The sequence below is a fragment of the Epinephelus moara genome, chromosome 20, assembly GCF_006386435.1.
Source record: "Epinephelus moara isolate mb chromosome 20, YSFRI_EMoa_1.0, whole genome shotgun sequence".
NCBI lineage: Eukaryota > Metazoa > Chordata > Actinopteri > Perciformes > Serranidae > Epinephelus > Epinephelus moara.
Window position 1 is genome coordinate 9379158 of NC_065525.1, and position 11908 is coordinate 9391065.

At 40.5% G+C, this 11908-nt stretch overlaps 3 protein-coding genes across 3 annotated transcripts; 1 reads left to right on the top strand and 2 right to left on the bottom strand.

The window, feature by feature from the left end:
- Positions 1 to 1720: 1720 nt before the first annotated feature.
- LOC126408253 (histone H2B 1/2-like) lies at positions 1721 to 2603 on the top strand. Its single transcript, XM_050073718.1, has one exon. The coding sequence runs from the start codon at positions 1739 to 1741 to the stop codon at positions 2111 to 2113; it is 375 nt and encodes a 124-aa protein (XP_049929675.1). The 5' UTR covers positions 1721 to 1738; the 3' UTR covers positions 2114 to 2603.
- A 972-nt stretch (positions 2604 to 3575) lies between these two features.
- On the bottom strand, positions 3576 to 4159 carry LOC126408259 (histone H4). The gene has a single exon (XM_050073723.1). It carries the CDS (start codon positions 4098 to 4100, stop codon positions 3789 to 3791), a length of 312 nt encoding a protein of 103 aa, XP_049929680.1. The 5' UTR covers positions 4101 to 4159; the 3' UTR covers positions 3576 to 3788.
- A 166-nt stretch (positions 4160 to 4325) lies between these two features.
- On the bottom strand, positions 4326 to 5806 carry LOC126408255 (histone H2B 1/2-like). Its single transcript, XM_050073719.1, has one exon. The coding sequence runs from the start codon at positions 5796 to 5798 to the stop codon at positions 5424 to 5426; it is 375 nt and encodes a 124-aa protein (XP_049929676.1). The 5' UTR covers positions 5799 to 5806; the 3' UTR covers positions 4326 to 5423.
- Positions 5807 to 11908: the final 6102 nt, after the last annotated feature.

Below are 11908 nucleotides of genomic sequence, written 5' to 3' on the forward strand. Positions count from 1 at the left end.
TAGTGATGTAGTCTTCGAGGTTGACTGGTGGACGCCTTTGTTGCTGCACTCTACTGCTTCAGGATGGCATTAGTTTTAGCCTGGCTCCTGAATGGTCGGTCTGTGTCGCTGCTCCAGACTTCTGGTGAGAGTCAGCCATGGGCAGACCAGGGGCCTGCATAGTGGCTTGGTTAAAGTTGTTCCCATCATCAAAGACTTAATTTATAACTCTGGCTGAAAGGATCATTTAGTTGAGGAGAAGCAGCTGAGCTGACTTAACTGATATGAGCGAGGAAGGAGAAGCAGTCAGCAGACTGAATTTAAAGCAGTTATTTCCTTCAGACAGGGTAGTTGGATGTTGAGGGGTTTTGACTTTCGGCACACAATGAATGAACTCAGTCAGCATACTCAATGCACCTGTGTCAGATGCTCAGTTAGCACACCTGTGGCTGCTTCCAGGGAGTGTTCTCCTCTCTGCTCCTCAATCCAGCTGTCATGTGACCTCCTCTTCAACAACTCTGGTTGTGAAGGACTGAGACAGGTTTGCAGTCTTGTAGATTTAGGCAAGAAAAAGTTGATTTTAAACTCCCCACTGATTTTCACATCCTGTGTTTTCTGCCACATTGTGTCACAGAGGTTTTCAGACAAGATTTTGTCTTTGACCTTTTGTGTTATCTGGACGCACTCTACATTACATACATGTTAACATGCTTCCAAGCTCCTTTTGAATATTCATCAATTGTTTAGTAAACATCTTCTGTGACTGAGCCATTTCAATTTCTATAAAGATGTTTAAATGTTGATAGAAAATCACAAAGTTTATGTTATTATTATTTTTTTAATGTAAGGAACCAAATCTAAGGTTCTGATCCTCTTTGATAATGAACATATGTGTTTATATATGGGCCAGGGGTTATGTTGGGTCTCAGTGAAATAAAACCATAAATAAAATCACTATTTAAGGCCTGCAGGTGTTAAGTGAGCATTTGGCAAATTAAACTTTTTGCACAAAAACAGCTCAGATGCAGGTGACCTAGTGTAAAGGGATTCTTTAATATTCCCTCCACTTAAGTTTTAAGATGCTCAAAATCACCCTCCAACAGCTCAGCAAAAGACATCACTGAATTCTTGATTGGGCCAAGAGACCAGAGTTTGTGTATGACAATGTTTGCTAACATGGCATCAGTATTTGATTGAGGAAGGGTCATAATGTCCTGGGTTTGTGTTTCCTCAGCTCTCTTTAGCCTTAGGAAGGGCATCGTAACACCTTGATGGTTGGTTTTGAAAAGCACGAAGCTGCTCTAATTTTTAATCAGGAGTCAGTACCCACACCCTGCACAATAGGTGACCTGAATTACCCTCCAATCAACTCCGGGGAGCTGTGACATTCGGCCAGAATGAACAGAGAAATGGTTTTAATAGCAGGTACCAAACAATAGAGGACTGCTACACTCTCCCCCCATATGATTAACACTGTGTCAGTGAATATAGTGAAAAATATCAGTGAATGTTCTGAAATGGTAACATAATGTTATATTATATCAAACCCAACAGTAACTGTTTTTTTTTCTCTTTTTAAATAACTGTATTTTCTTTCGTCTTCCTCCCCCCAACCACCCGCTGTATTGCTCCCCGGCCTCAGAAGCTGACCAATCCTGTGCGAGCAACAGCACAGTCACATTCGCATCAGGTGCATACAAATATGCCGTTCTGCAGTAAGAGGCTTTATACGTTTGAGAAGAAGCATACCGGCTTGATCATGCCGGAAACCACCGTGAAAGCGCCCAAGAAGGGCTCAAAGAAAGCCGTGTCTAAGAGTGTCAGCAAGAGCGGCAAGAAGAGGAGGAGGACCAGGAAAGAGAGCTACGCCATCTACGTGTACAAGGTGCTGAAGCAGGTTCACCCCGACACCGGCATCTCGTCCAAGGCCATGGGCATCATGAACTCGTTTGTCAGTGACATCTTTGAGCGCATCGCTGGTGAGGCCTCCCGTCTGGCTCACTACAACAAACGCTCCACCATCACTTCCAGAGAGATCCAGACCGCCGTCCGCCTGCTGCTGCCCGGTGAGCTGGCCAAGCACGCCGTGTCTGAGGGCACCAAGGCCGTCACCAAGTACACCAGCTCCAAGTAAACAGTCTTGCTGCCTCTGAGACTAAACCAACGGCTCTTTTAAGAGCCACCCACTTTATCTGAAGATCAGTTCCAAAATGTTTACTCTGTATTATTCGATCGATCTGTCTTTAAACATTTGAGCGTAAATCAATACTCAAACAATGCTGAGTAAGTACGTGTTCTGTTTCACTGGAAGATCTCTCGAGTACTCAATTCTATATTATTACAGGGAGAGAAATCCAAAGCTTAATTAAATCAACATTAAACACCCATCCTTTCAGGGTTTTGTTGAATCATCTAATGGAGTTCAGCCCTCATTATCCACCTCTCCCAAATCACACACGACACAATCTGTTTTCCTCCTGATTATACTTTGATTTTCCAACAGTTAACATCTCACTGTTTCTGGAGAATTTGAGTTTGTTAAAATAACTAGTTTTGTACATTATAAACTGTTGGTGGTTGTCAGGTATGTGAGATACAGACGACTTTGTTAAATTTAAGTGTTAATAAAGTCCAATCTTATGTTTGGTTGTTTGTTTTTACTCCAATGTGAAATATCCCAAAGATTATGGAGCGATGTGGAATCTCACCTCTTTGAAAACTAATTCAGTTACTCCTTTAACCTCAGGGATATTATTTGTTATTATGATGATCCAGATAAAAGTATTCTTCAATATCTAATTAATGTTATTCAAAATGTTAAACTTTTCATTCATTTAAGCGGAGATGATCAAAGTCATCCCTAGAATTTTTACCTTTTCTCATAGAATTCAAGGCTCCTCTTACATCACCCAGTTTGTTAGGAAAGAAACAGAATACCAAGCTTTTGGAAAGTTGTGCAATTTTTCCTCCAAATCCTCTGAATGGATACACTTTTCTAGGTGAGCTTGTATCTTTTTGTTTCTTTTGTTGTTTGTTTTATACAATACTGTTAATCATGCATTGTGAATACACTCATGTCATACATATTTGGTTTTATATTTTTGACAGGTGCTGTTATTAACTACCTGATGTTTTGTAGCCTACACGTTGTTTTTCTCATAAAAAAGAGACCGAAAAAGACATTTTAATTAAAAAAAAAAAGGCAGTTTATAGATGAGTGATTCACAGTAGAATAATAATCTCCCGCCTCTACTGTGAAGGTGAAGGGTTCATCAGCGTCCTAGTTTCTATTGTTGGATATGAGGACGACTGTGACCGCCATGGATGTGGTGTATGCTCTGAAGAGGCAGGGCTGCACTCTGTAACGAGTGTTCGTTATTGAAAATCAAAGGGCCACCCATGTGTTCCTCTAGAGAGCAGACTCCCTTACATGCTAAAACAGTGTTGCCGTTATTAATTAATAGTATGTACAGTCGTTCCAGCACAACCATGTAGTCCTTTGATGCAATATAAGTAATCTAAATAAGAAGTAAACAAAATGCCATTAAGAAGATGAAACAGGTTGGTACTCAGGAGGATCAATTTAATTTACTGAACCTCGGGACATATAACCTACCCGACGAACAGCCTGGTCCCGTCTTCAACAAACACCTGTTTTTGTTGCAAATGTTGATTTCTGTGTTTATTTATGTTCGACATTGCGATTACTAAACTAATATAATATATAATATAATCAGACACGAGCTCTTGAGAGAATATGGGTGGCCCTTAAAAGGACCTTTGGTTTCAAGTAATGAACGGTCAGTGATTTAACCTCCGAAGCCGTACAGAGTGCGGCCCTGCCTCTTCAGAGCATACACCACATCCATGGCGGTCACAGTCTTCCTCTTGGCGTGCTCGGTGTAGGTGACGGCATCACGGATCACATTCTCCAGGAACACCTTCAACACACCGCGGGTCTCCTCGTAGATCAGACCGGAGATACGCTTCACTCCACCACGGCGAGCCAGACGACGGATGGCGGGTTTGGTGATTCCCTGGATGTTATCACGGAGAACTTTACGGTGACGCTTAGCGCCTCCTTTGCCGAGTCCTTTTCCTCCCTTGCCGCGACCACTCATTTTGTCAGTTTGTTTTGTACCGAAGCAAAACGTCAAAGTGAAAGACAGACAGAAGATCTTGGCACGTGTAGAGACTGTGAACGTGGATATTTAAATCCTTGCTGCGGACGTAGTTGAGCTCTGCTGGGCGGAGACATTTGTTCTAACAATAGAAACTAGGACACTGATGAACCCTGCACCTTCACAGTAGAGGCGGGAAATTATTCTACTGTGAATCACTCATCTATAAACCGCCTTTTTTATTAAATGTCTTTTTGTGAAGGAAACATGTACAAAACATCAGGCAGTTAATAACAGCACATGTCAAATTACATGTTAAGAAAGTAAAAGTTTAACAGTGTTGCATAAGTATATTGAACATGTATAAATAACAGTAAGTTAAGACAATTGCAAGAACAATTGCACAATTTTCCAAAAGCTTTGTTTTTTAGCAAACAAAAAGAATCCTGAGTGACTTTAGAAGAACCTTGGATTCTATGAGAACAGGCAAAAATTCACTAACATTCATTGAATTAAATTATTAAAAAATCATTTAATATATAAAAATTAATTTGATATTCAGGGGCCCTTTTATCTGGATTTTCATAATACATATCCCCAAGGTTAGGGTTAAAATGTTTAAGATGCAATATGGTGACAGCCGAGGTCTTCTCCAGTTTCTTCTTTATTTTAGACCTCCAGAAAAAAACTTGTCTCTTGGTGCAGTTTCATGCTTTCTTTGAAAAAAAAAATAAAATCAGTGAATAGTCTTATTACACTTTATATCTGTTAGCTTAATTCCATCAAACATCAGTAAAGGCCATGTTATATTAATCTCATATCTCAGATGGTTTTTCATAAATTGAGTTAAAACATTGAGAAAAGCACAAGTCAAAGAAATTAATTCTCTGAAAGATACTGGAAAAAACTGAATAGACATAAACTGTTCATTGTTTATGAAAGGATACATTTGTTTCTGAAATAGTGAAATTTTAAGTGTAGAAAATAGGACCTATCACTAAATGACTCAAAACCCAAATGTAATGTTAATGTTCACATGATAAATCACTACAATCTTTCAATACACCAAATGTTAGTTACATATAAAGAACATGAGCTCCTTACTGTAGTTCACTTCTGATTTTTCCGAAAGAGTACATTTATCTGGATTAGACTAAAGATAGCGTTAGATTGAAATTCACGTTTACCATGTGTGTATAGTTGGCCATACATTGTAAATACATTATTAACATAGAAACACTAAATACAAGAGAACTGATCTTCAGATAAAGTGGGTGGCTCTTAAAAGAGCCGTTGGTTTAGTCTCAGAGGCAACAAGACTGTTTACTTGGAGCTGGTGTACTTGGTGACGGCCTTGGTGCCCTCAGACACGGCGTGCTTGGCCAGCTCACCGGGCAGCAGCAGGCGGACGGCGGTCTGGATCTCCCTGGAGGTGATGGTGGAGCGCTTGTTGTAGTGAGCCAGACGGGAGGCCTCACCGGCGATGCGCTCAAAGATGTCGCTCACAAACGAGTTCATGATGCCCATGGCCTTGGACGAGATACCGGTGTCGGGGTGGACCTGCTTCAACACCTTGTACACGTAGATGGCGTAGCTCTCCCTCCTGGTCCTTCTCTTCTTCTTGCCGCTCTTGCTGACGCTCTTAGACACGGCTTTCTTTGAGCCCTTCTTGGGCGCTTTCACGGTGGTTTCAGGCATGATCTGTACACTGGGTGCGTTTACCAAGGAACTGATAAATCTCTTACTACAGAGCGGTGTCTTTTTATCCACTTGATGTGATGCAAATACAACTGTGCTGTCGCTCGCACAGGATTGGTCAGCTTCTGTAGCAGGAGGACAATACAGTGGGTGCTTTAGGGGTGGGGGCAGAAAATCCAGATATTTAAAAAGTTCAAATTACACAAGAATGAAATTATTAGATCAGATCTGTTCAAAAGCTTCTCTTTCTGATCTGTACAGGAATTTAAATCCTCACATCATCCACCTAAGCTGTTCGGACTCTAAAACAAAAAATAGAATAAACATATCTTCTCACATTTGATAGACTGAATATGTTACAGTAGTGACTGATTATTCTGATCACTTAGTAATGAAAGCCTCTGTCCTGTGTGCCTGTGTGGGGGTGATGATAAAAAGAGGCTTTTGGAAACTTAATCTTAAATATCTAAGTAAGGTTTAGGCACAAAAGCCACTTGGTTATGGTCAGGAAAGATCATGTTTTGGCCTATAATACTCTCATTTGATGGAGCAAAAGCTGCAGGAAAAGGAGGGAAGGGTCAGTGAAATACACCCCGATTCAGGTTAGCCCAGCCCTAGGTTTGGTGGTTCAAATGCAGCTGGGAAACGCTGTGATGTGTCACTAAAACAATTAGGACTGCTGCCACAAACACTGGTGGGTATGATGCTACCTGTCGCCAAAAAGACAACTGGTGTCGGTTTGTTAGTTTGTTGGTTGACAGTGGTCCTTAGCTTGATAGACGTCTTGCTGAAGTGTCCTGCCATCCACCATCCCCTACCTCCAGATGACATCATCAGCTTATATATTATGTCACTTGTTATAAAAATATCTATAAATTAATGACATCTCAAAATGATGAGAAGCTTTTTTGTAAATATGTTTTGGTATCTTAAAGGCGCTGTATGTAAGAATGTGGCCAAAACGGTTACTGCACTCAAATTCAAAATACTGCCGTGAGTCGTGTCCGCCCCCCCTCCCCTACAGATTCGAGGTTGCTGGACAGCGGCACGCTGGAGACTGATTTGTTTGCCCACGGGCGGCTGCTGTGGCAGGGCTGCGTGGCCGCGTTGTTGATCTTCGGTTTTCCAGCAGACCGTTCGAGCAAGTCCGGCTTCTCTGCTGCTAATGCTGCTACCGGGATACAGCTCATGAGGAGCCGGCTGCTAATGCTGTGTACCGGGACACTGCTAATGCTGCTTGCCGTGCTGCTATAGCTCAGTCGTAACTGTAACTGATGCTGAGACTCTACTGACTGTGTGACTGGTAGATGGCGGTGGGTGGCGCAACAGGCCAAAACACAAATTCAAAACATAAACATGATTTGCGGACCGTAAAAATGTTTATTTAAATGCAAATATTCTCAGTATGTTATATGAACATTATTCCTTAGTCTCTGTGACATATTAGGATGATTTCACGACTATTTGCTTTGGATTTCTTACATATAGCTCCTTTAATATCATGTGCTGTTTTTTTTTTTTTTTTTTTTTTTAATCTGAAACTTTTGTAAAATTATCACTTAATGTAATTTCTAAATATTTTGACATACTAGGTCAGGTATTCAACTAAAAGTTAAAGATGTCCGGTTAGAGAAAATTTCCTAAAGCAAAGGTCCGGAACATCACAATGTCTAACTTGCAATATGATTTCGTGTGGTACATACTAAAGTAGCCTCGTAGTTGTATCAACGTCTGCATGTAATCAACATCTGACTATCAAATCAAATAAAGAAAGTACGATTCAAATACATTTTGACATTATTTATTGTCACTTGACATTGAACTACACAGATATGCATTTAAAAAATAAAATGTAGAAAATAAATGAAGTAGTTTAAAAAAAAATGTGCACCTTAAAATACAGTGTGTAATTTTAGAAAAAATAAAATGAAGTGTAGCAACAGCTTGAATTTTCCTTTTTCTTTGTTAACTGTTTCACATCTTGTCTTAACAGTCTCAACCAATTTTACAATAAATGAATAACAATTGAACAGTTTTACAGTTTCTCTTTCTTTTTCTCTTTCCCCACTCTCCCCACTTTTTGTTGTTCAGTGAGAGAACTGAGCTCAAGTTTGTCCTGCTAGGATTTTAAATCTGGGCTGGAATGGTGTCAGGGCCACTCTCATACACATGTGCAGGTGCTCATTAGTGAGCCTGGAACAATATTTAGTTTTTATAATGTTCACTGTGGGGAAAGCTACATCACAGCTGTTTTTGGTGCCAAACAAGGTCAAGACATACAGGGCTGCTTTCCTCAGACCTGTAAAAGCTTCTTCTGTTTCTCTCCCTGTCTCTCGCTCACTCGTCTCTCCATCTTTTCTTCCTGTATCACTTTCTTTCTATTTCTATATTTCTATCTTTCTATTTTTCTATCCTCTTTCCGCTAGTCACTCGCCTCTCACCTCTCTCATCTGTCTGTATGCAGAGTCGCAAAGGTAGTTGACTGGAATGCAGAGATTTGATTGGCTGGGTGGCATCACATGGGATGGCTTAACTCGCATGCAATGTTCTGTGCATTTCCAAATCAGCTAAACCGGTGCTGTAAAGACTATAAAAGTTGCGCCGGTTAAAATTTAAACCTCACGTCAAAATTGATTGAATCGATCGATTGATTGAAAATTTAAAATCCCTCAATAATTTTCTCGTTATAGGTCAGGATCCATATAGGACGGTGTCTGGGTCCGGACTCGGACCACGGTCAGCCTGTTAGTGACCAAAGAATACTGTTAGGGATTCTGAAGTCATTTAATGTAATGTAATTTAATGTAAAAATGATTTACATGTGAAGGGTTATTTTAAAGGTTGTTTCATAAATGCATATTATTGAATTTGTGCTCATTCAATGATAGTTAAATGAAGAATTAAATGACTTTGAAACAGTTTTTTGTTTTTTTGTTTTTTTTTAATGAAACGTCTTTATGTCCCTGGAAAAAAAGGTGAATAAATAAACACAAACCAAAATTGGTATCACTGGTTGTTTTATCAAACATCAGCCCAGAATTTGGATGAATCCCTTGTAAACTGTGATACAAATGTGTACCAGAGGTTGCGTTACATGAGAGTTTTTCGTTCTCTCTTGGCCGTTTGTATCACAATGAACCTGATGGCCAGGAAACCACAGAACGGCCACCTGGGGTCCGTTTTAGAAAGGAGGTTCAACAAACTCTGAGCTTAACCCTGAACTCTGAGTTGAGTAACTCTGAGATGGGAAACTCTGGGTTACGGGTTTCAGAACAGGTAATTTCAATCGGTTCAATCTACACAGAGTTTGTTCACTCTGAGTTAAGCATGTGCACCACGACTTTAAAAAGCCGTCATCAATGGAGCCCCGATACCACAATTCACCATGGCAACAAGCAACAAGAAAAGGTCTGCATTTTTTACTCCTCTGGAGTTGGATATTTTAATGCGCTCATACAGTGAATTTGAAGCTGTTTTCAGGGAGAAGAGTAACACGGCTGCAGCAGCGGAGGAAATCGGCGTGGGAGAAAATTACTGCTCAAGTCAAGGCGTAAGTTTAAATTTATTTTATACATTTATGCAATCACAATAATATTAGGCTACAGATGCAAACAGATGGAATGGCATTAAAGCTAAAATTTAGTTCACTTAGATGCGATCCCACCGGCGAAAAAGAGCGTGAAAGCAGCTCAAGATGAAATATAAAAACACCTTTCAAACAGATAAGACTTCAGCATAATAATCGGGGTACCGACCCAGGCCACTTGGCCTCCACATTAGTGATAATGTGGGCTGCATCACATATGATCTTGACAGTGCAGAGAATGAAAGATGTTAGTTGCTAGTCTACATTTCTCATTTCTAATCAAATCAAATGGCTTTACACTTAAGACACATCACCTAAAAAGTAACTTGTTTTTAGACAATTTTCACTTGTTTCAGATTTTTCTAATTATTTTTCAAGTGAAAATGTGCTTGAAACAAGTGAAAATTGTCTAAAAACAAGTTACTTTTAGGTGTGATTTGTTTTGACTAGAAATGAGACATATTGACTAGAAATAAGACAAATACTCTTGGTATGACTTTGAGTTTTTGCAGTGTGATGCAGTCTGACTTTTTGAGACAGTCAATCTACCTGCACATTAATGCTGTGAATGGACTTCCTATTCACAAAGTCTCCTTTATTTTGTGAGGGAGCAATGATGGGAATGTGGGTTCCATCAGTGCACCCTATCACACCAGGCAGTGCTTAATTTGTAAAATTAGAAGTAGGGGAACACTTTGGGCCTCTGAGAGAGCAGTGTTCCCCCACTCCCAAAAGTGGGGGAACACTTTTTTAAGTGGCACCCGAGCCGCCTCACTGCGCAACTCCGAATGGAATGGTTGTGACATCTAGTGTTGTCACGGTACCATAATTGGGACCCACGGTACGATACCAGTGAAAGAGTCACGGTTCTGAGTAGTATCACGATACCACAGCAAAAATGAGGCAGATGTGCCTTTTGTCATTTATAAAAAGATAAATCACTTTTCTATAATACATCAATGATATTTCAATTGACTTATTCATCCTTCAAAAACAGCATCAATAAGTGATTGACATAGGGGGGATCAAAATAAAATAAATAAATAAAATAAAAATCAACCAGCCACCCTCCTCCCCTGACAAGTAAAGAACAGTCCCTCCATAAGTAAAGAACAGTCCCTAAAGTGCGGTGAGGTTTGTGGACCGTTACCTGCCACAAAGAGAGAAATGTGAACGGCTTGTTTCTCCTCTGACACGCCACATACCTGTGTGCCGCCAAGGCTCGGTTGTCCAGGTACTACTGGGCAGTTATGACGCCAACGAAAGAGGACATTAGGCTACTGGACCTGGAGTCGGACTTCTCTGTCGCCGGTAAGCCATTATCTTACGCCGCAGAGCCGTCGTAGGCTATTTGACCACCGCATTCATGTCTGTGGCCCCTGTTCAACCCACAACCGGCAGGATTCGCCTTTCGTTTCTGCTGCTGGTTGAAATCTGAATGATTTATTTTGCTTGCACAAAACTATTTTTAGTCGCAAATATGACTAAAATGCTCGCACGTAGAGCTCTGTGGAAAACAAATCACTGCCGACAAGTAAAAAGAAATAAATAAAAACTTTCACTGCTGAAAGATACTCACATGCCTGGAAAACAAACCACTACAGCAGCATATTGAGTGCCAGGTGGCCAGCGCGCGCCGTTATTGACCAGTGCGCGTTGTTATTGGACGGCGCATGGACACTCACCCTCTTGCGATTGGACTTACTCTAGTGGTACGTGAACCACCGTAGTACTACAGTACTCCACTCTAGTGACATCAGCCAATTCTGTATGTAGTTTTTAGATGTGAAAAGTTCTAGACCCGTACAAATTAGTTCCGGAACGCACCAGGGCCTTTTCTGAAAAGATGCTGGTATGCATTCCAGTACGTTCCGGCTCAAATTTAGCACTGACACCAGGAAATCCTAAAAGAAATTAAAATGACTAATCCCAGTCTGAGGTTGCAGCACCATGTCATTAACTGAAAATGATTTATAATCATAAATTTTAACTGATTTCTACATCATTCACCTGCAATCCTTTGGAACTCCTCCTTGATGACCCTCACAGGATTATGTCCAGTGAACACAACAAAAGATTTTAATAGACGTTTCAGAGCTAGGGACACTTTTCTCATGGCTCTGCAGACAGTGGCCTTACTGATATTTTCTGCATCTCCGATATTATACAGAAAACTCCCGTTTGCAAAAAAACAAAGATCAACACAAAGAATCTGGGTAGATGGAAGTGCACGTCCACGGTTGGTGACGTTGGTTATGTCACGACAGATGAGGTTATGGATATAAATGATGGACTGTGATGTGAAACGGTACCGTTAAAAAAGAAAATGTTCTGAAAATTATAATACGTCAATTCTGGGCCTGTGAATAATCTCCCGATGAATGCATAACTCCCTCCTCAGTAACACTGCCTCTTCGTCCACAGGGTCCTCCAAGAACAGACATGCCATGATTGAAAAAAAGTAGATTTAGAACTAGAACACACTTTAGGATCCAACTTTACCTTGAGGACAGATGATCAAACT

Bases quoted from the DNA above. Each gene is read 5' to 3' on its own strand.
- LOC126408253 (XM_050073718.1), top strand. From the start codon at position 1,739: ATGCCGGAAACCACCGTGAAAGCGCCCAAGAAGGGCTCAAAGAAAGCC.
- LOC126408259 (XM_050073723.1), bottom strand. From the start codon at position 4,100: ATGAGTGGTCGCGGCAAGGGAGGAAAAGGACTCGGCAAAGGAGGCGCT.
- LOC126408255 (XM_050073719.1), bottom strand. From the start codon at position 5,798: ATGCCTGAAACCACCGTGAAAGCGCCCAAGAAGGGCTCAAAGAAAGCC.